General features: G+C 38.1%; 2 protein-coding genes across 3 annotated transcripts in view; both read right to left on the bottom strand.

The window, feature by feature from the left end:
• The window catches only part of LOC101862929 (uncharacterized protein KIAA0930 homolog), a 23,038-nt gene extending 12,433 nt beyond the window's left edge, over positions 1-10,605 (bottom strand). For both annotated transcript variants that reach the window (XM_035968505.1, XM_005093453.2), the window contains exon 1: positions 10,496-10,605. In XM_035968505.1, the coding sequence (XP_035824398.1) occupies positions 10,496-10,604 (109 nt within the window). In that variant the 5' untranslated portion in view covers position 10,605. The remainder of the gene's footprint in view (positions 1-10,495) is intronic.
• Positions 10,606-13,732: 3,127 nt separating this feature from the next.
• The window catches only part of LOC101862568 (DNA ligase 1), a gene marked incomplete at its 5' end in the record, with an annotated part of 8,956 nt that continues 1,183 nt past the window's right edge, over positions 13,733-21,505 (bottom strand). Inside the window, 4 exon segments of the mRNA XM_005093452.2 lie at positions 13,733-14,753; positions 17,283-17,348; positions 17,877-18,128; positions 20,928-21,086. Coding sequence (XP_005093509.1) covers positions 14,022-14,753; positions 17,283-17,348; positions 17,877-18,128; positions 20,928-21,062 — 1,185 coding nt within the window. The 3' untranslated portion in view covers positions 13,733-14,021.

Below are 21,505 nucleotides of genomic sequence, written 5' to 3'. Positions count from 1 at the left end.
GTTACGGGCATATCCCCCTTTTTAAACTATAATTTGATGTTGTTTAGCAGTTATGAGTTAGGTTTTAAATTTTAAAGAAAATAATTAATTTGCAACAGCTTCAGTTACTTTGCTATAATGTGATCTGCAGCAAACAAACAAAAATTGCCATTTGACCCCAAAGGCAGTGCATCTGTGTGCTGGAATGAAAGTAAAAATTTACCGAGATATACAATAACGGTTTAAATTCGTATAAATTGTTTTCCATTCTTTAACTCATTCGCTACTGATTATTTTGGGCTAGTGGATGAATTTTTTTAGGGAGGGTAAAATGAGATGATGACTGGTGCGCAGTTCAAAGTTCTTTGGGGCCATAATTCAGATAAAAATCAACATATTATTGCTATTGTTTTCATAAGAGTTTTACGGCACTTGCAACACAATAAGGTCATATAAGTGCCGAAGATTAGAGGTGTTCCCGAAGAGTAACATACACAAAAAAGGAGGAGAGATAGGGATGATAGATGTTTGAGTTTGACAGGAAAGAAGGAGAAAACCACATCAGAGCACCCACCAACATATTAACACCTTATTTTTCAGTATGATTTGTAGAAAACATCTGCATCGTTTATTTGAGTATTTTTCAACTTTGGTTCCTGTAAGAGGCGATTATGCAACACAATTTTGCTTGTTTGCGGACAAAATTTGAAAATAAAAAATTTATCATCTTTGGTGAAAGAAAAAAAATATGTTTGCACCTAGTCAAATGATATATCAAAATAACCATAAACAAATATTGAACGGAAAAATATTGAAAAAGTTGCAGTTATTTACATACATTCCACATAATTTGTACATTTGGATCATAAAATCTGATATTGAACATTTTTTTTAATCTTGAAAAAAAAAAAGGACAAGGTGCATTCACTAAAAACAGTAAAAAAAACAACAAACTTTTGTATCTGATATGGAATTATTCAGAATTGCATTTGGAATAAACCTACACAAGTCTTGAGTGGTACTTTTTGTGTAATTTCACTTTTTTTTAAACAGTGATTTTGAGAAAAAATATTTTAACAATTTAGATCTAGCACTGAAAAATATTGATTTCTCAATGACAGAGCAACTGCAATTTGAGCCCATTTTACTAATACAGTATCAATATTGGAAGAAGCTAGCCGTACTTAATGACGGCTAGATGGCTGGGCTAGCCGTACTTAATGATGGCTAGACTGACAAACAGCGAAAAATAGGCCTACTGAATTATAAATCAATTTCTAGTTTGCAATACCTAAAGTATTTGTATTTGAGACGAAACCAATAATGGACGAGACTGGGAGGACTCAGACACAGGGTACTTGATTCGGGAGTTTGAGGTCGCTCCCCCTGAGGCGAGGGGATACAATATTCTGTGTAAATTGTGCCCTCTCGATTTGGGCTCGAGGATCCTGCGCCAGAATCTCTCCAAGCTCAATCGGACTCGAAAAGATTACTAGGGGCAAAGGACAGGGAGTAGAATGCTGCAATTGTAAAGATCATAATCTGCCAACTTGCTATTTACAACCCGCTTACAAATACCCCCAACATACCTGCCACTATACTGTCTTCCCACTTAGCTCCTCTCTACACTTGTCTTGGCCCGATAGAATAGGCTAACACTAACGATGTCACCTTAGCAGAGACTGAGCCCACCATTTCGGAACCTCATGGTGACCGTAAAGATGGTTCCAGTAGGGAACGGGATAGAGGGTGCCCACGTCCCTCGTGACTCATTGGAGCAGAGGAAGATAGGACTAATGCTAACAGTACTTAAACGAAATCCCTCATCACCACTATTAATGTTAAAATCATCACCTCTCTCAGATCAATGACTTACATCTATAATCCTGGAATCTCTATCCCCGCTATTACAGTTAATTGATATACTAAGTATGCATGTAATACACTATTGGACACAATCATATGCACTTTTTTCTACTAATCAGATGGCGTCAATCTCATATAAATGGGCAAGGGGGGGAAAAAAAAAAGTATTTGAGACGAAACCAAAATGTGCCTTACTGACAGTGCATGAATTTTAAATGAATAATTACTAATGAGACCTGTGTACTCAACAGAGGGCCTAAAATAAGTACGGCTAGACTGCTAGGCCTAGGCTATGGGAGTACGGCTTGATGGCTAGGCTAGGCGTACTTAAGGACGGCTAGACTGGCATGCTAGCCATACTTAATAATGATGGCTGAATTGAAAATAACATTTTTGTTTGCAATACCTAAAGTGTATTACAGACGAAACGAAAAGGTGCCTTATTGGCATACATGTATGTATTTTAAACCTGAATAATTACTAGATCTAATGAGACCTGCACTTAACAGGTTTCAGTCAATAGGGCCTTACCCAAGTACAGCTGATTGGTTGTAAGCATGGGGGTTTGGCGGGAGGATACCAGCTGAGATACCTGAGATGTATACTTGCTACTAAAACATGATCATTTACGGCTCAACAGATGATAAAAGGCATAAAACCATATCTTTTCTTAAAGCTGATAGAATGTGCCATTCAAAAATGATAAGCGATCAAATAAATACAAACAAAGTGCAAAAGGCGATAAACTCAACAATTAGTACATCAGCACGGCGAAACAAGTGATAACACATGAGCGTGTAGTCGCTCAGCTGGACCGCGTCAATTTATCAATCGATATCTCGGCCAAGAGACGCTCTACGAGGTCAATATAACCTGTAAAGTCATTGGTCACTATCTATAACTTTGACCTTTAATTTACTATGTCATTCGCCACATAAGGAATACTGAAATTTTCCATTGAAAAGGGTCAGCATCTATGCCCTTATAATATAGGGCCAGCGCGTTTCCTGGTTGAAGTAGGTCAGCCCTATATATATAGGCCACCTCTATTCTCACCCCAGGTGAGAATAGCGCAGGTGAGTCTTTGGCCATTTGGCTATTCTCATCCGTTGTGCGTTCACCGTTATAGCCTAGGCCAATCAGTGTTGCGTTAACCCTGAACCACAGAATTCTACACTGTGATTATAACAGAATTGTAGAATTCTGTGCTGTGAACAAACGTTCCATTACTACTGTTAGCCTAAAAGCGTACAATTTTGTCTGTGGGCAATGGAGAGAGAGAGAAGGAGAGAGAGAGGTGTAGTGCGAGAACTTCCGGGCAAAACAAAATGGCGACCCTCGTAGTTCGGCTCGATTCGAAAAGTTAAATAGCCGTAGTATCTTAGCAGACGACCAAATTAATTTACTTTTGTGTTTTTTGGTCAATTTGATCGTCCAACCCGATAGACAGTATTCAGAAAGAGACAGAGAGAGAGAGAGAGAGGGGAGGAGTAGATCCTGCGAGAACTTTCGGGCAAAACAAAATGGCAACCTGCATAGTTTGGCTTGATTCGATAAGTGAAATAGCCATAGCATCTTTGTTGATGATCAAATTAGCTTACTTTTGTGCTATAACGGGGCAGTTTAGTGAAAATTTCAAATTTGTGTGACATGCTTTGAAATACTTTCTTTTGAAAGCTCTTGCCTTCATGACCATATAAAACAGTTTAAATTTTGTTGATATCTATATTAGTTAAAAAGTTATGGCGATTTTTCATGCCTAAAATCCGGCCAATTTCAGGCCACTTTTAAAACTGAGTTTTTGTGACACCAAAATCAGGGTTGGGTTGATTTAAATCAGTTGATTTTTTTATTTAAATCAACTTGATTTTTAAAATAAAAATCAGTGATTTAAATCACTTTTTAAAAAATGTATTTCTATTCAGTTTTTACATATTTCAACATTCAAAATTCCTTTCCTAGGTTTCATAAAACAGATATAAGGTTTAGTACACTAATATAATCATGCTTAAAAGTCTGCTTTCCCCCCTTTCACTGTAAAATAATACAGTATTCAATTTACTTTTTTCCCCCCATAATTGAAATCAGAGCTGGGTTGATTTAATTAAATCAGTTGATTTTTTAAATTTTAATCAACTTGATTTTGTGATTTAAATCACTTTTTTAAAAATGTATTCTGTTTTTACATATTTAAACATTCAGAATTCCTTTCCTTGGTTTTATTAAACAGATATAAGGTTTAGTAGACTAATATAATCATGCTTAAAAGTCTGCTTTCCCCCCTGTCACTGTAAAATAATACAGAATTCAATTTTCTTTCTTTTCATAATTGAAAACCAGGGTTGGGTTGATTTAAATCAGGTCGATTTAAATCAGTTGATTTTTTAAAATTTAAATCAACTTGATTGTAAAAATAAAACTCAGTGATTTAAATCACTTTTTTAAAATGTATTGTTTTTACGTCTTTAAACATTCAGAATTCCTTTCCTTGGTTTTATAAAACAGATATAAAGTTTAGTAGACTAATATAATCATGCTTAAAAGTCTGCTTCCCCCCCTGTCACTGTAAGTAGGTACCACAAACCCCCGCCTCTGCGCAGTTGAAAGTGTGTAGGAAGCTCGAAATTTGGTCATTTTCAATCAACCATAACTCTTCTAATTTGACACCAATCTTCACCCCGTTTCGAACTAAGTCAGTTCAACTATTGTTTTTAGCTAAAATCAAACTATTGAGGACGGCACGGAACGAGATATTGTATAGTAAGCTATCTAAAAAGGTCACCGAAATGCACGGGAATGCGTCTTTCGTGTCATTTTTCATGCCGGCCGCGGCGACAAAAATTTAGGGTGCTTCACAAAAAGCCTTCGCGATATGCGCCTATAACTGCTATCGTCATGAAACAAAAAGTGCAAGAACGAAGCTTTCACCCGGTACCAAGCGCTTGTTGCTAAAGTTAATTGTTGACCCAGAAATATCGGGAGTTTTGGAACCTATTTTTAGAATGGAAATCTCCAAGTCTGACCAATTATTGGTGGAAAGAACCCTGGTCTACTCAAAAGTAGAACATGTCAAGGGAATCGTGTGCAAAAATGACTATGATTGGTCTGGCAGCCGTTTAGCGCCGCTTGTTTTTGTAAACACACATGCTGGTCCCATCTCTGGCAACGCGCTCGATTCAGCAATGGCGAAGAATTCTTTACGTGCACTACTACCTATTTTCGATTACGCTCTATTCACGTACATAAGTGCATATTAAGGGCTGCATTGTGCTTCCAATCATGGATAGGGATATTCAGGAGATGTGCGGTAAGTTGATTTTGTTAATTAGATTGTTATAGTGTTACATAGTTCTTCATAAAGTCATCAACCTTTGCCTGACCTAGATCTAGCTAGGGCTTGACGCCGAGATCGCAAACATGCGAACGAGTGGTCTCATTCAGAGCGTCCTGTAATTAATTCAGTACCCAGTATTGTTGTAAATCTGGTTTGGATAGAAAGATAAGAAGCTTAAATTTCTTGAAAATATGGTGAAATCTAAATCAATTTGTTTTTAGTCATTAAAATTGGTGTTTTTTTCTGGTCACGTGACCATTTCATTCTATCGATGATTCCGTAATGGTAACCTCTTTTTAAAGATCAAAACAAGCTTGATGAACTCGTCTGTGAAGGGGGTGCAGCTGGCATTTGTTCATTGATGAATGAATATATTCTCTTGAATATCGCGAATATCTGACAAAGTCTTTGATAACTAATTCATATAATTGTTTTCTTTTAGCCAATATATCTATTTAGACTCATGAAACAAGTACCGGCACCAATTGAATTTTTTTATACAACTTTTAGAGGCTGGTTTACTGCTGAAAATGGACTCTCCTACTCGAGAGCTTCATTCATAATAATTCGTGATTATCAAATAAGTCGGTACCTTTAGAATTGCTAGATCTATTCCTGAATAGACCCAATTTTTTTAGATTAATGAGCCATGGGGAATTTGAACTTTGTTGCAGAGCTAACTTGTGTCTCCTCCACCCTCTCCCCAATTGTCCTGGCCTTGGTTTGATTTGAAAATGGGCTCTGCCCGTGCGGGAGCTTCTGCACAATTTTTATATTTTTGGAAAAAAATCATCGTTTTGAAACGAAAATGGGCTTTGCCCGGGCGGGAGCTGCTGCCCGATTTTTTTTATTTTCGAAAAAAAATTGTTTGGAGATTCTTTCCAATTAAAAAAAAAGTAATTAGAATTGAGGAGTTTTTGTGTGTGTTTGTGTATCTGATCTGTCATTGTTGAATATTTACTTTATTAATGCCTCATTTTATCTCAGATTTGATTGCAGAAATGGATTCCTGGCCCAAAAACACATAGAAATAGAGCTTTTGGGCGTCTTTTTTGTTGTTCTATAGAAGTTATAGATGATTTTGTTGAAATTATGCCGAATAATTTCTTATTTTTTCTCTTATCTAACCTCATATCATTGTAATGCTTCATGTTATCACAGAAATGATAACAGAAATGGATTCCTGGTCCAAAAGTACATTGGCATGGAACGCTTCAGACATTTACCATGATTTTAGGTGATTTTATTCTGAAAAGTGTTTAGGCCATGTGTACCGTGTTGTGATTTTCTGTTTATAACGCAAAATTGGCAGTTTTCCCATTTTTGTGGTTCCATAACTGATTAAATTGAAGTGCCAGAACTCTGAAAAAAATTGGGCTATGAATTTGCACTACTGTGAACATGTTTTGTAAGTTTCATGTCTTTTCAGCAATAACTTTCCATTTTAATGATGTCTGAAATCAGTCTTTTTAGCATTTTTGAATTAACATTATGCATCAAGGAGTAATTTTTTTCAAATTTTAAGTCTCTGTATTGGCTTTATTTAAACTCTGATTGTCCTCATCTTGGTATTTTGCATAGTTTATACTGGCACCTGTTGAAACAAATGATAATACACACTTTATTATATAACTGAATATATTTTCTGTGAACTCACAAAATCGCACTTTTTAACGTGATTTTAAAGTTAAAGTTGCCAAAAATTTACGGCGTCCACAAATTTCAAACGCCTGTCATTTTATTATTTATTGTCCGATTTCTATAATTCAAACACCAAAGTTCATGGTTTGCATAGTTCTTTATGATGCAACAAACATAAGTTTGATCAAAGCACTTTGAAATTTGGGTTTGTGGTACCTACTGTAAGAAGTAGTAAATTAATACAGTGTTCAATTTACTTTTTTTTCATAATTGAAATTAGCATTTTCTTTTTCTTTTTAGACAAACATAAGCGCGCACACACACACACGCACACTGTAATAAAATACAAGTTTATCTGTGCATAATTACCCCCTTCCCCCCCTTTCCTTTTAGACTGACATTTTCTTCATGTTTCGTCTGTAGCCATAATTCACTGATAATAGCAGATTAAGGCTTTCTTTTGCGGTTGCTTAAATTAATCATTAGTTAAAATAAAGACAATGCATTCTGCACTTAAAGAACATACTTTCAGCCACCAAAAATCCCAAACTGTCGACATTTTCAAAAAAAATTTAAAAATCCAATTTAAATTTTAAAAAATCTGATTTGAATATTTTAAAATTTTAAAAATCAAAAAAATCACCAACCCTGACCAAAATGCAACTTTACAACACAAATGACCATTACTCAACACAAAATGCATGTTTCTAAAAGTGTTGTACGATACATCAATTTGTTGGGAATTTTACACAGACTGCACACAACTACAAAACACCTCTTTAAAAGGTCACAGAAATATTTTTTGGGTACTTCTAAGGTCCAGGGTGATAAAAAATCACCCGCAAAGATAACCCGAAATGGACAAAATGAGCTATATCTTTGCTGCTAATGCCCATATTTAAACAAATCATACATCATTCTCTTTGTTTTTTTTTCACTGTTCATAATTATTAAAGAGTTAAGCCAATTAAGTAATAATTTCCAATTTTTAAGGTCATTCTTAAGATTTCAAAACGTGTTTTTAGTGTTTTTCTAATCGTAAAACGGATTCCGTAAAAAAAAAAGAAACAAGACTCTTAATAACCGCTTTAAGTCAGCTCCCTATCCTTCTTTTACAAAGTATTGTAACATACATTTGTGTGAAGCTATATTTTATGCTTTCAAGTGCATAAAAGAGCTTATAAATTCAAGAAAAATGCTCTTCGGAGACCTAGTTGTAGACCCACTGGAACATTTAATAAACTGCGGAAAGAAGACCAGAAAATAAAAAAGTCATCTTATGATCTTCACGCAAGATGCACTTGCAATTTTTTGGACAATTTATATAGTCTACCTCATTCTATTATTTTTTCATACATTTTTCTTCACTATTCAATACATTTTGAGTTATTATCAACTAGCAATTTTCATTGATGAGCACAATTTTAAAAAAATATTGAGTCAGACTCATTCGCCATATATTATATCAAAGAAAATGGCACAATTTGATAATGTAAATGTAAAAATATCCAGAAAAAAATAATTAAATTATTAGGTACTGAAAGTGAAACACTGAGCAGAGGCTTGGATACTATAAACTCTGTTCTCTTTTAGACTACTAGTAAGTTTGCGCAAAACCCATTTAAGAAAAAGGTTGTCTAATAAAAGTAATTGTTATGATGAGATTTATTATTAACTCTGGAAAATATAGCCAGACGCTGAATCTAACATCAATTAGAACTGTGCAATTCAAGTTTTATTTCAATTTCAAAGGCCAAAGGTATGAGTTAGATCTAGCAGATGCAGGCTTTTTGACTGCTTCTAGCCTACTGCTGCTGAATTCTAGAAGGGAATCTAGATTTAGCTATCATTTGCACTATTCAAGAGCCAAAGATGGTAAAATAAAAGCAAAACTGTGAATTCTTTTGTCAGTCCGTTCATAATTTCATAGCCGCACGTATTATTATTATATGGAGAAACAAGTAAAGCGCAAATAAATGCGATGCCGACGCAATATGTTATCACAGTGGGCAGGGGAGAGCGGGGGTGCCAGGTCGCTGACCGGCCTATTCGGCGGTTCGGCTTTTTGTATGCATTTTTACAGGAAGCCCCATAGCGTTGTGTGAAGTTCAACCAAAACAACTCGTGTGTCCAAAGAAACTAGAATGGCTTATAATCTTATAACTTCTGAAAGATTCATAAATATATACAGCCAGTAGTTTTCATTTTATTGCGTTGTAAAAATTGCCTTGTTTTCAGAGGCAAATATTTCCAGTTCTACTGAACCGATTTTCATGCGAAGACCGCCATTTTGAATAACTTTCTTTTCCGTTTAAAAAGATGTATCGGGAGTGGTAGTGCAATTCACAAAACGAAACAAAACTGTGAGTTGTTTAGACCCACCGTAGCGCGAGGCTTCACAGCCGGTCACAAAAATCTACGGGACGTACCACGGCCTATTCGCCCTGCCGCGAGCACGTTCACTAAACTGCCTACTATAACGTCATTTTTTCTTTGCCATTATCAATTTGATCCTCCACACCGATAGACAGTATTCCGAAAGGTAGTGTCGATTGCCACTGAGTAAATTGGAGCTCTTTTGCGTTGGTGGGTAGATCTAGCTTATTGTGCTCGAGTGCTCAGTGCTGTGCGTTCGCCTCTCTGTCCTGTCCCTCTGTATGTGTGTGTGTGTGTGTGTCTTTTCCTGACCCCCGTCCCCCGATTTATGTTCCCCGATATAACATGAATTTCTACTTGAGTTTGTGTGCGTTTGTGACCTTCTACTTCTAGAATTGCCTGTGTTGATTCTACACCAAAGTGTAGGCTGAGGCTAGCCTAGACCTAGGCCTATGTCTCATTGAAAACAGGCCAAGTTGGTACCCTAGCTCTAGACTAGATGCTCGTCCAATGAAATAAGTTGAGAACAAATTGACCCATTAGACACACATTATGTAATTATGCTAAAGATAGTGTTGTTTTCAGTCACTCGGTGGCAAATGACAAAAAGTCAATTTTTGTCAATTGCCACCGCGTCACTCGGTGGCAATTGACGCTACCATTCCGAAATTAGGAAAAACAGGTCTTGTTTCACAGCGGCTAAGAATAGCCAAAGATGGCAAGTCTCACCCTGGGTGAGAGGTCGATCGTATTTTTATTCTCACCCCGGGTGAGGATAGCCACTTCCTAAGTCCTAAGTTAGTAAACTAAACTTGACTTAGACTTAGAGACTTAGAGGCTACAGTTGACAACAGGAGTACAGTACAGAAGTACAATCTCAACTTGATCTACAACTAACTGAGAGTACCACTACAGTAGGCCCTACTTAGTATTCTAGTAGAGTCAGTAGCGTGTGTGAGTCACAACTAATCTAGACTAGTGAGAGTGTGTGTCAAGAGTGTGGATTCATCAGGATTTGTGTTGTTGGTTGTCCGTTTATACTCTCCCCATGGCTCTCTTCCCAACACTTACCATACATGTTTACTTCTTAATCTTATCTTTTTACGACCTCTCGACTCTCACATGATGATCCTTAGCACAAACATAGAACATCACACTGTGCTCCGTGTAGGGTAGGCTACCCGAATAAACAAACAGGTGACGACAAACAATGTTTCGCACTGATACAAAATCGAATGCTGCAAATGGCTATATTTACTCACAATAGAATTCATGAACCTAAAAGAGAAGTTGTCATACCTGAGTCAATCATGCCCCTGCCATTTCTTTTACGTTCCTCAGCTATTTTCTTTAATAACTTCTGTAAAAATCCTTCCTTCGGTTTGTTTTCATCTTCAGCCTCCGCCATCTTCGAATCATAATGTCACATGATCGTCTATTTTCCACTGAGATTTGAGAGACAAGGGTAATGATCCGTACTTAATGTAGGAAATGAATGTATAATACACCATAATTTATAATGAATGTTTCACAACTGTATTGAATGTGAACGCGAAATTGCCAACCTTAATTAATTCCTTTTCTGTCATATAATAGACTGTCGTCATTAATTTTATTAAACTCTCTACTGAGAGTGTTGTTCCCTTTCAGTTGAAGTATGAATAAGACACTGTGTGTGTGTGCGTGTGCGTGCGTGCGTGCGTGCGTGTGTGTGTGTGTGTGTGTGTGTGTGTAGATAGGTCGCTTGTGCTGGAGCTGAAATTTCCACACCTATATAATAAGTGTGTGTACTTAGAGAGAGAGAGAGAGAGAGAGAGAGAGAGAGAGAGAGAGAGAGAGAGACAGACAGACAGACAGACAGACAGACAGACAGACAGACAGACAGACAGACAGATGTGTGTGCTGGTGGAAGGTGGGACAACAGATACTCGAAGGAAGGAAGGAAGAATAAGGAAGGAAGATAATGAGTTGGAAGGGGGGGGGGGGGGGCGAGAGATTATGAATTTTTTCAACAAATGGATATATCTGAGTAGGCCTTTGAGGGGACGGAGGATTGGTTGATTATGAAGCTCAATGGCAATTGATGTTTGCAGCACAGTTTGACATGCTTTTGTAAAGGTTTGCTAGACACAGATTGAGGAATGTCTTAGAGAGAGCGTTGGGTACCCCGAGACCCCGAGAAAGGGCACGTGGGGCTGGAAAGAAAGGTTTTTGGAATGATGAACTCTACATATTCTTGGAGCATGGGTTTAAGTTTAATACTACTACTAGTCCTTGGGGAATGAAGAATGTATTACATGTATATATTTTTAAAAGATGGACAAAGCATGTGCATTTGCAAAAAGGAGGACTAAATATTACAGAAAGAATACATGTATAGAAAAATAGTCCCGTTCCTGGAAGATTGAACACACGGCCTACGATTCTGCTGATATCACTTCAGCGTTGTGATGTCCATTTTCTATTGCTGGTGTTGGCGCCTCTGTGAATCTCCAGTGTTTGCGTTTGAAGCTTACTATGGTGATTAGGCTCTTTGTTGTCGTAAGAGTAAGAGTTTTACGGCACTTGTAACACAATATGGTCATATAAGGGCGGAAGATTAGAGATATTACAAGGGAGCAACAAATACAAAAAAGGACGACAGATAATATTAGGACGATAGATGTTTGATAGGAAAGAAGGAGCAAACCACACCAGAGCACCATCCAACCACCCATGATTAGACTCTTTGCCACTGTATACATTACTGAAGACGTGAGTTTGATTCCAACACTGGCTACATGTATTATATAGTGATGACCCTTTTTCATGAGGGACCATTCATTAGATAAAATCAAAATAACTTTGATACTGTAATGGTAATTTAATTCTGGAAGAACCAAGCAGATAGACAGAAAAAAGAGCAAAGAAGTAGAACATAACAGCAGTGTCACAGACAGATAGACATAAAAAAACAACCAGGGAGTAAAGAAGTTGGACATAACACCAAGGTCACATGCAGAGATAGACAAAAAAACGGAGTAAATTGTACAGAAGCAGGATATAGCAACAGTGTAACAGATAGATTGACAAAGAAAAAATAGAGAGTAAAGAAGTAGGATAAAAGCAATAATGTCACATGTAGATGTAGAGAAAAAATAAAGAGCAAAGAAGCTGGACAATGCAACAGTGTCACAGGAAGAAAGACAGAAAAACAGAGAGTAAAGAAGTTGGACATAACATCAACGTCCCATGTAGATAGAAAAAACCCCCAAGAAAGCAAAGAAGCAGGACAAAGCAACAGTGTTCTTCTTCTTCTTCCTCGTTCTCGATGACAGAAGCTAGACAGTCAGTCCAATGTCGCCTACAAACTGTGTAGTTCGCTTCAACGAGCAACAGTGTCACAGTCACAGGCAGATAGAGAGAGAAAAAATAGATAATAAAGAAGTAGGACAAAACGCCAAAATATCACTAACTACCCACTTAATCCACCAATCAGAATACTAGAAGTAGGCCTAATAGTAGAAGCACAGAGAAAAACAGGAGCAGGCCATGCCAGAGAGCCCTCTGATCATTTTGATCTGTAATAGTTACACTCTTTGATTTGCACTTGCATTGTTAAGATATGAGTTCAATTCCCACTCCAGGAAGACATTTCACTGAGAATGTCTAATCGTGTCAATATAAATTATCCAGCACAGAAGGGCTGTATGTGACACATGACAGTGTCCAATCAGCCCATCTTCTTTTAGTTTTAGTCGAGTTTTTTTAGGAGAAGTTTTACGCCGCTCGCAACTGCATACGGTCATATGAGCACCAGAAGATTAGAGATGTTACAAGAGAGTAACAACAAACATAAAGAAGAAGATGGGGAGATAATAACGATAGATGTTTTGATAGGAAAGAAGAAGCAAACCACACCAGAGCACCCGCCAACACCCACAGCCCATCTTCAAAACAAAAATAAATTGTCAAACATTGTGACATTCACAAGAAAAGAACGCCCCCTCTATAAGTAGCTACCACCAATGCCATTTAACTGTTCCACACCGGCATCAGTTGTGTAGTGTTTAGGCGGTTCGCTGTCTCAGACAGGAGACCCGAATTCCAGAATGGGGAGAAATATTTTATTGAGCATCTTGATCTTTCTGCTGGTATGCTGTATCCCGCTCTGCCTGGGTTGGCTGTGAAGCCTGCTTCCTTAATGAACTAAATTGTGTCAATGGGGGTGTAAAACACACACATTAAAACTATTACATAATCGATCCATATAAATGGCCTTTTTTATTATTATGCAAAATTTTCGCTAAGCACTTTGTCTCAAGAGATGAATTGGAACCATTGATCTAGATGAATCTAAGCTCAAACGAGTCACAAAGGGATCCAGTTTGTTATGATATTTGGGAGAGCTATACAGAAATGAATACATGTATTAATATTAAAATGAAATGGTGCACTACACAAAATCCATCCCATTATGAGATTGAGTTATGATATATTATACTTATACTCAGCAAAATGTCTTTGCCATGTAGACAAAATCAAGGGTACAAACCATTTCAAGAAAAAAAGTTTTATTGATTACTAATCATACTCAAATACATAATATATATATAAATAATGAAATGTACACATGATAACCACATCCTTCCAATCATCATCAATGAAGTGAGCCAAATAAAGGTTTGATATCACCAATGGAAATCTTTCATACAATATCAAACAGAAAACAGGAAGGCGTTCATTATGTGGAAAAAAACATTTCTGCCTCCTGAAAACACAAGCTCACATCTCACTCAATCTCTTTCTGCTCATTGACATGAAAGAAAACAAATCACAGGGGTGCTTATTTCTTCGCAGGAGCTTTACCAGCAGCTGGCTTGCCTTTCAGATCTTTCTTTGTGTCTACTGAAGGACTCTTCTTTAGAGTGCCTGTGTCCTTTTTCACTGAAGTGGTCGACGCTGTTTTTTTCACTGTACTTTCGCTGGGAGAACGAGCGACCATACCAGTCCTGGTCTTCTTCACATCACCGACAGATTTGCTGGGACTTGGGGATTTGCCTCCCTTTGCAGCTGCGGGAGCACTTGCTGAGGTAGAAGTGGGCGTGGCTGAGGATGAAGTTGGGGTTGGGGATGGGGATGGGGATGGGGTTGGCGTGCTTTCCTTGCTCGATGATTCTTGGACTTTCTTTTTCCCTCCTGCTGCCCCTCCTCCCTTCTCCTCCTTTTCTACCTTCTCTACCTTTTCTGTCTTTTCCACCTTTTCTTTCTTCTCCTCCTTTTCTTTCTTCTCCTCCTTCAAAGCTTTCTCTTCTTTCTCCTCTAATTCTTTCCCAGCAGATACTAGCACAGTGGAATCACACTCTGTGTCGGTATCATCATCTTCATCATCATCGTCGAGATTCTCCTCTCCGTCATCCTTGCCCAGCCCGTTTTCTTTTAAACCTGCTGCTCCAAAAGGAACCATAATGCGGTCGCGGCTTGTCGTACAGATCTCTAGCATCTCGCGCAGAGCTCGGTTCTCCACCTCCAGACGACTCACCCGCTCTTTATCCACACAGCCAACTGTCTCGTCAACCTGAACAGAAAATGATTTTGTTTTAGTAGAGGTTTTAAGGCGCTCGCAAATACGTAAGGTCATATGAGCGCCAGAAGATTAGAGGTGTTACAAGAAAGTAACAAACATAAAAAAGAAGAAAGGGAGATAAGGACGATAGATGTTTGACAGGAAAGAAGAAGCAGACCACAGACCATACCAGAGCACCCGCCAACCACCCACGAAAATGATTTAAAACACCGGATTAACTTTTGGCACATTCCCAAAAAAACATGTATCTTTTTCATTTCATTCACAACATGTATACAAAAAACCACGCTATAAATACATAACAAAACCATGCTATAAATTACATAGGAGCAAACTGAAGATCACAATCACAGACATGGCACACGACTGTCAACAATTGAAGTCAGATCATTCAATACCCTGGTCTTTTAAATCTCATGAAATCTTGTTGACGACAATACTATTATAAATTATCCCTCCAAAAACACTCACCAAAAATCCATTGATGCATGTATTGATTCACACTCTAGAAGCACCTACTAGAACAACACCTTCAGCACAACACAAACAAGTGCACAACACAGTACTGGCATCTATGATGTCACAGTTAAGCACTTCATGGTCGTACACACAAGACCTGAGTTCAATTCCTGGATATGGAGAAAATTTATCAAGTATCTCAGTCTTTCCACTGGGATAATGTATCCCTCTCAGCCCACGGTTGGCCTTGCCAGGCCGGGTTGAAGCCCACTTCATAAATTATCTAAATTGTGTTGATGGGGGCATAAAAACACTATCATAAAAATAAAAAATTGCATTATATTATATACAAGACACAGTGCTATACTGCTGTATATGACTACTATTACACATAAGCGTAGCACATACCATAGTGACATCAGTTCAGCATTTAATATTATAGTGGCATTTGTGTAAATTATGAGGCAGGGGTAGGCCAAGGGGAAACACGGAGGAGATGTGTGGAAAGGGACATGAGAGAGATGAAGCTCACTTGAAACGAGGTAAGAAGGATGGCCCAGGACAGAAAAAAAATGGAAGGAGCTTGTATGTGGCCTATACCCTGTCAGGGGTGAAAGGCATTGATGATTTGCGCAAAAAATACATCAGAGTGGGAGACTGCCCTACTATCCTGAGCCTGACTCATTCACTCCATAAAAGTAAAAAGTAAATTGCAAAACTTTCATGTCGCAACAAAGGAAAACTCCAATCAAGGAAGGTTCAAAACTGTAGTTTGTTTTGCTAGAGTCAAGATGAGCACACTGACACAATAACGACTATAATTTAAAGCTGGGCCAGGTAAAAGTAAGATAGAGAGAAATAACAGAGGGAAAGAAAAGGAAGTTGGACCTACCAGTCAGTGATGCTCTCCAGCCATCCTCTCCCAAAAGTAGATAAGAATGTCTCTTAAATAAAACCCTTTACAACCACCATCACATTGCTTTAATAATGGAAAGCATCTGATATTATATTCCCTCATGGCTACTAGCTGGCAGTGTACCTAACCTATAAGTACAAGCAAGCAACTGATAAGACTGATTTTTTTTGGAGAGAGAGAGGGAGAGATGGAGAGAGAGAGAGAGAGAGAGAGAGAGAGAGAGAGAGAGAGAGAGAGAGAGAGAGAGAGAGAGAGAGATAGAGAGAGAGAGACAGACAGACAGAAAAAGAGAGAGAAGGGTGGTATAGATAGATAGATAGATAGATAGAGAGAGAGAGAGAGAGAGAGAGAGAGAGAGAGAGAGAGAGAGAGAGAGAGGGAGAGAGAGAGAGACAGACAGACAGACAGACAGACAGACAGACAGACAGACAGACAGACAGACAGACAGACAGACAGACACACAGACAGACAGACAGACACACAGAGAAAGAGAGAGAAGGTGGGAGAGTGAAGAGAGAGAGAGAGAGAGAGAGAATGAGAGAGAGAGTCAGTGATTTTATTCTTGCATATGTTGCTGATGATGAATAAGTGTACGTTCATGTAATCTTAGCTGTAAGGGGGACTGAGAGTTCACATAGTGTAGAAAAAGCGCATCACAATCATTTCTCATAAAGACAATGGGTGCACAGAAAGGTATCAAGACACTGAATCATTAATATATATATACACTGAATGCAAGAATACTAAGACCAAAAATGAACCCATAAAATTTTTTTTATGGAGAAAACAAAACCAAAGCACACTGCACTCCTCAACTGCTGGTCCAAATACTATGCATCAGTTGTCATGGTAACAATAGAAAGTAATGCATAAGACCTCATCAAAATCATCCATCAACCACTCATGAGACAAAAAATAGCAAACCTTCTCCTAAACGCACAGTGCTGTGCAGGTTGTTGTGTATATTTCCCCTTGGCAAGCTTTACCTGTTGGCGTGTTTCGCTTATCGGAGCGTGCATTTAGAGGGAGTGACATGTGTTTGTACGTCTAAATTATGTAGTAAAAAATCTGTCAGATGACGAAAGCGTGCGTTTAGGCGGAGATTACCGTAATTTATTGAGAACAAAAATCCTGAAATTACTTACCTCTATCGCTTTCTGCATGACACCGGCCATTTCATCTATTTTGTCCATCAAATGGCACATGGAATCCTGGAAAACACAAAGTAAAATTACCAGCAGAGTACAAATGAGTTGACTGGAATCTCAATTTTACTCATGGTGTCACAGTGAAGAAGCTTTATCAGTTACAAGCATCAATTTCCATCCGTATTATTAGTCAAAGAAACATGGATTTTACCATAGCCAAGCAATATGGAGAAAAAAATATTTCAAAGTATTAAGAAAACATGATAAAGCAAATAAAATAAAAAGCACTATGAATTTCCTTGTTCAGGTAGATATGCTGCCATTTGAAAATAATATTGCCTGACAATTAAATTGGTTAGGAATTTGGACCAGTCTTATTTAACAACCGCATGTAATAAATACACAAGTTGATAAATCTGCCGTTATGACAGACCAAACATACTACATTGCTTGTTTGAACTTCAGACACATTAAAAAACGACACCATAACATTCAACAAACTCGAGAAGGAAGTAGAACTAACAGCATCCTGCAACCATGACCTGTAGACAGAGAGTAAAACAATATAACATTCATATATATATAGCCTACCTTGTCTGCTGACTCTTTGTCATGAAGAGCTCTCTCTAAACGATTGCCGTGGAGGAGTTTGACAGTGTGCTCTCGGTACTTCTGCATGATCAGCTCCAAAGCCGACTGATGCTCCTCTAGCGTGGCTTGAAGTTCTCGGTTCTCCTGTTGCAGTTCGCGAATCTGGCGGTTCTCTTGTGCAATGCCCAAAACAAGCGTGGAACGTGGTCTGTGTTTGGCTATCTCATTAAGCTCGGTGATGTCGTCTTGATACTGCAAAACAGAGACACAAATGAAACAGAGCGCACACCAACGTTATCAGTGAATAACACCAAAGTCCCAGATCTTTTTCAACCTTGAAAGGTTTGTTTTAGCAGAGGTTTTACAGCGCTCGCAACTGCATAAGGTCATATAGACGTTTTTAGTTTTTATAGTAGAAGGTTTTACGGCGCTCGCAACTGCATATAAGGTCATATGAGCGCCAAGGGGTGGGTGCCGACAGAGAAGTCTTTACAGGGAATCAGACTTACTAGTAAGGATTAAGAGAGAAAAAGCAGCAGTTCCCTGTTGTAGATCAGGCACAGTTATGAGCATGACATGAATCCGCCCATTTACAATTCTACTGTGCTTCAACGAGAAATGTTCCCCCTTTGGGAATGGCCTAAAGACACTACAGTCAGTGGCACTGCCCCCGGGGGTCAATAGATGTTTGATAGGAAAGAAGAAGCAGCAAACCACATCAGAGCACCCGCCAAGCACCCACAATCTTGAAAGGGAAAACCAAAAAGCATGTAGGTATTCATTGCAATACAGCAGGTGATTGGAGGATGGCCACTAGAAGGTGCTACTTTTTTGGCTTTATAATCTGTTTTTTTCCTTCTGTTGCTTGACTTTCCCGAGCATTTTTTTGTGGAGTTTATGCGCTTCTCTTTACTCAAAAAAAACAATCAAAGAAACTGAAATGTAATTTGAACATAATACAAGTTTGTTAATAAAAACTCTTTGGATCGAAAACAACAACAACAAAAACCACCTTCGACAAACTAATAACTTTAAAAGGAAAAAAGCCCACAAAACCAGAGAAATGAGGAAAACACCTAATATCACATTGACAAGAACAGCTGCGAACCTTTTAAAAATAGTAGGCCCTACCTTAAAAACAAACATCAGCAAAATTAGACCCCCCCCCAAAAAAAGAGATACAATACAAATTTATGCAATCAAAAGATCACCCAACAAATGAGACAGTATCTGCTTATGCCAAACCACATTCTTTGTTTTTGCTACTCGTTTTAGCCCCTTCACTGCCCTGGGCCAGCGGGCCAAAAAGTGCTTCCCCTGTGCCATGTGTCTGCTGATTCGGCGGGCCTATGATGTAGTCATTTTTGGTGTAATTTTCCACTGTATAAAGGGACATAACTGTGTCACGACCATTCCTCATCGATATTACAGTAGTCTCCCGTGAAGCTGAGCGCCATTTTCATTGTTTTGAAGAAGTGAAGCGTTGACGGGTTGAGTTGTGTTTATTTTTAAAAATTTATTTTTTTTGCTTTTCGCAATGGCATCCAACAGACCATATATATAATATATATATATATATATGAGCCTTTGCCAATAGGTGGGGATTTCTTCATATACCTTACAAAATCCTTTCCTATTCCAATAAAAATGGTGCTACAGCTTTGAAAATAGTATATGTTGTGCTTAATATGATGTTTCTGCTATGGGAGCATATAAATAGTAGTCGGGCCATCAGAAGAAATCTTGCAAATATTATTAGTTCTGAAATACATATATTTTTAGAATACAAAACATGACACGTCGAGTTCGTACTTTTTCTGTCATCAAGTACAAAAATAAAAAAATTGCTGAGAAACTTGCCCTTCTACACTTTAACTTTAAGTACTACCATAACTACATTATTTGTGGTACTATATCAGGAATAATGACAACTGCAGCTGTTTTTTCTTTGTGAGCCTTCAAGATTTTCATTTTCGAACACAACTTACAATGTAGTCATTTCGCAAGGCAACTTCGACTCCCTGTGACTTTGTTTCTATTGGCCATTTTAGGGCCCTGGAACGATCATAATGTTGTTCAATGTTTACTCTCTGCCCTCACTGATTCCGAGGCTGTGACAATACGTAATTTTGCAGAAAACAGAAATCCCGCGACGCCTCGTGCTCTGTCATCATTTTGTTATGTTCGAAAGAACTAATCAGAAAATGAGAAATAGTAGGGATGGAGGAACGTGCAATGTTCCTGTAGATCCATTCAAAGCATATTGTTGGGCGATGTAAGACGGCGAGAATGAGACGAATCCATTTAAGTTTTCTTATGTCGTTACCAAATCTTAACATGTTATGTTAGAAAATTAAAACCAAGTAATGATTAACATCCCGCTGCGTTCCAATGGTCAAGTAGTGGTAGATCTAAATGCAACCATGCCTGCCTGGCAAGATGTCAACGAGAAAAAAATAATAATTCTGCAGTGTGAGTGAACTTTGTTGACCCTAACAAACGACAGTCCCTGACAAACGTGCTACTCACATGTACGAGGTCATGTCCCATGATGCGAACGAGCGTTTTAAAGTTCCACTGACAGGTCTTGACGATGGGCCTGACTAACTAGAACTCAAACGAAGCTTGCTTTTAAAGCAATGGCAGAACAACCAATAGATTATTCTTCAGGCCTAAATCATAATTGTTACAGTAAACAGGCCACCATCAGAGGATTCTGGGTAATAATAGCATTCCCAAGTCGGAATTCAAAATCGATACTTCTTCGATTTCAGTTGCAGTAACATGCATGAGTCAACTATAAAATCTGGCATTGATGTTTTAGAAAACAGCCTTCCAAGTTCCTGCCAATAAAAAGTCCAATTGGTGCTTCCAAGCAAATGAGATTACAGAATGTTTTTCTCTAAGAATTGGACGTAACAAAAAAAAAATCAGGATACTGAAGATCGAAATCTGGAAAATCAGGATGCTTGAGATTTGGGGCAAAAAATCGGGATATCTCAATTAAATCGGGATGAGTGGCAGGTCTGCATATACAGCCACAAAGGTCACCTGTTTCATTGCCTCCACCTTGTTGTAGAGGGCCTGAGTACTTGCGATGATGTTGTCGGCCAGTGAGTCATGATCCTTCAGGTGGATGATGAGTGTGTGAGCATCTGTCAGCAGCTTCTCAACTGAGAGAGCCATGGCTGTTCTTCTGACCTCAACAAACTGAAAAAAAAGAAAAGAATCCAACCCTGAAGACTAAGACTTTCTGAAACGTTTAACACTTTATTAGTTCTACAAATAAAAAAAGCGGGTTTAATACACTTTCTTCAGAAGTATGAAAAAGCATTTATTTGGATGGTGGGCCAAACCACATTCTTTTCTTCATGCTGCTTCTGTTCAACAGTATAGCAGCAGTCTGAAGTCTAAACTTATCACTCGGATCATGGAATATTGCCGGTAAAAATCACACAATGCTGTAAAACAAAACGAGCCGGTATGCTATTTTCTTTTCTTCGTTAAACTGACTATTATAAAATCAAAGAAAATTTATTTTTTTAAAAGACAGACAAATTTTTAATGTCCGAGATTCTCCATTGAGAGAAATTAAAAACGGCCACCTCTATTCTCACCCGGGGTGAGAA

The sequence above is a fragment of the Aplysia californica genome, unplaced genomic scaffold (genome assembly GCF_000002075.1).
Source record: "Aplysia californica isolate F4 #8 unplaced genomic scaffold, AplCal3.0 scaffold00064, whole genome shotgun sequence".
NCBI lineage: Eukaryota > Metazoa > Mollusca > Gastropoda > Aplysiida > Aplysiidae > Aplysia > Aplysia californica.
The sequence above is the reverse complement of the archived record's forward strand: the minus strand, read 5'-3'. Positions and strand labels throughout refer to the sequence as shown.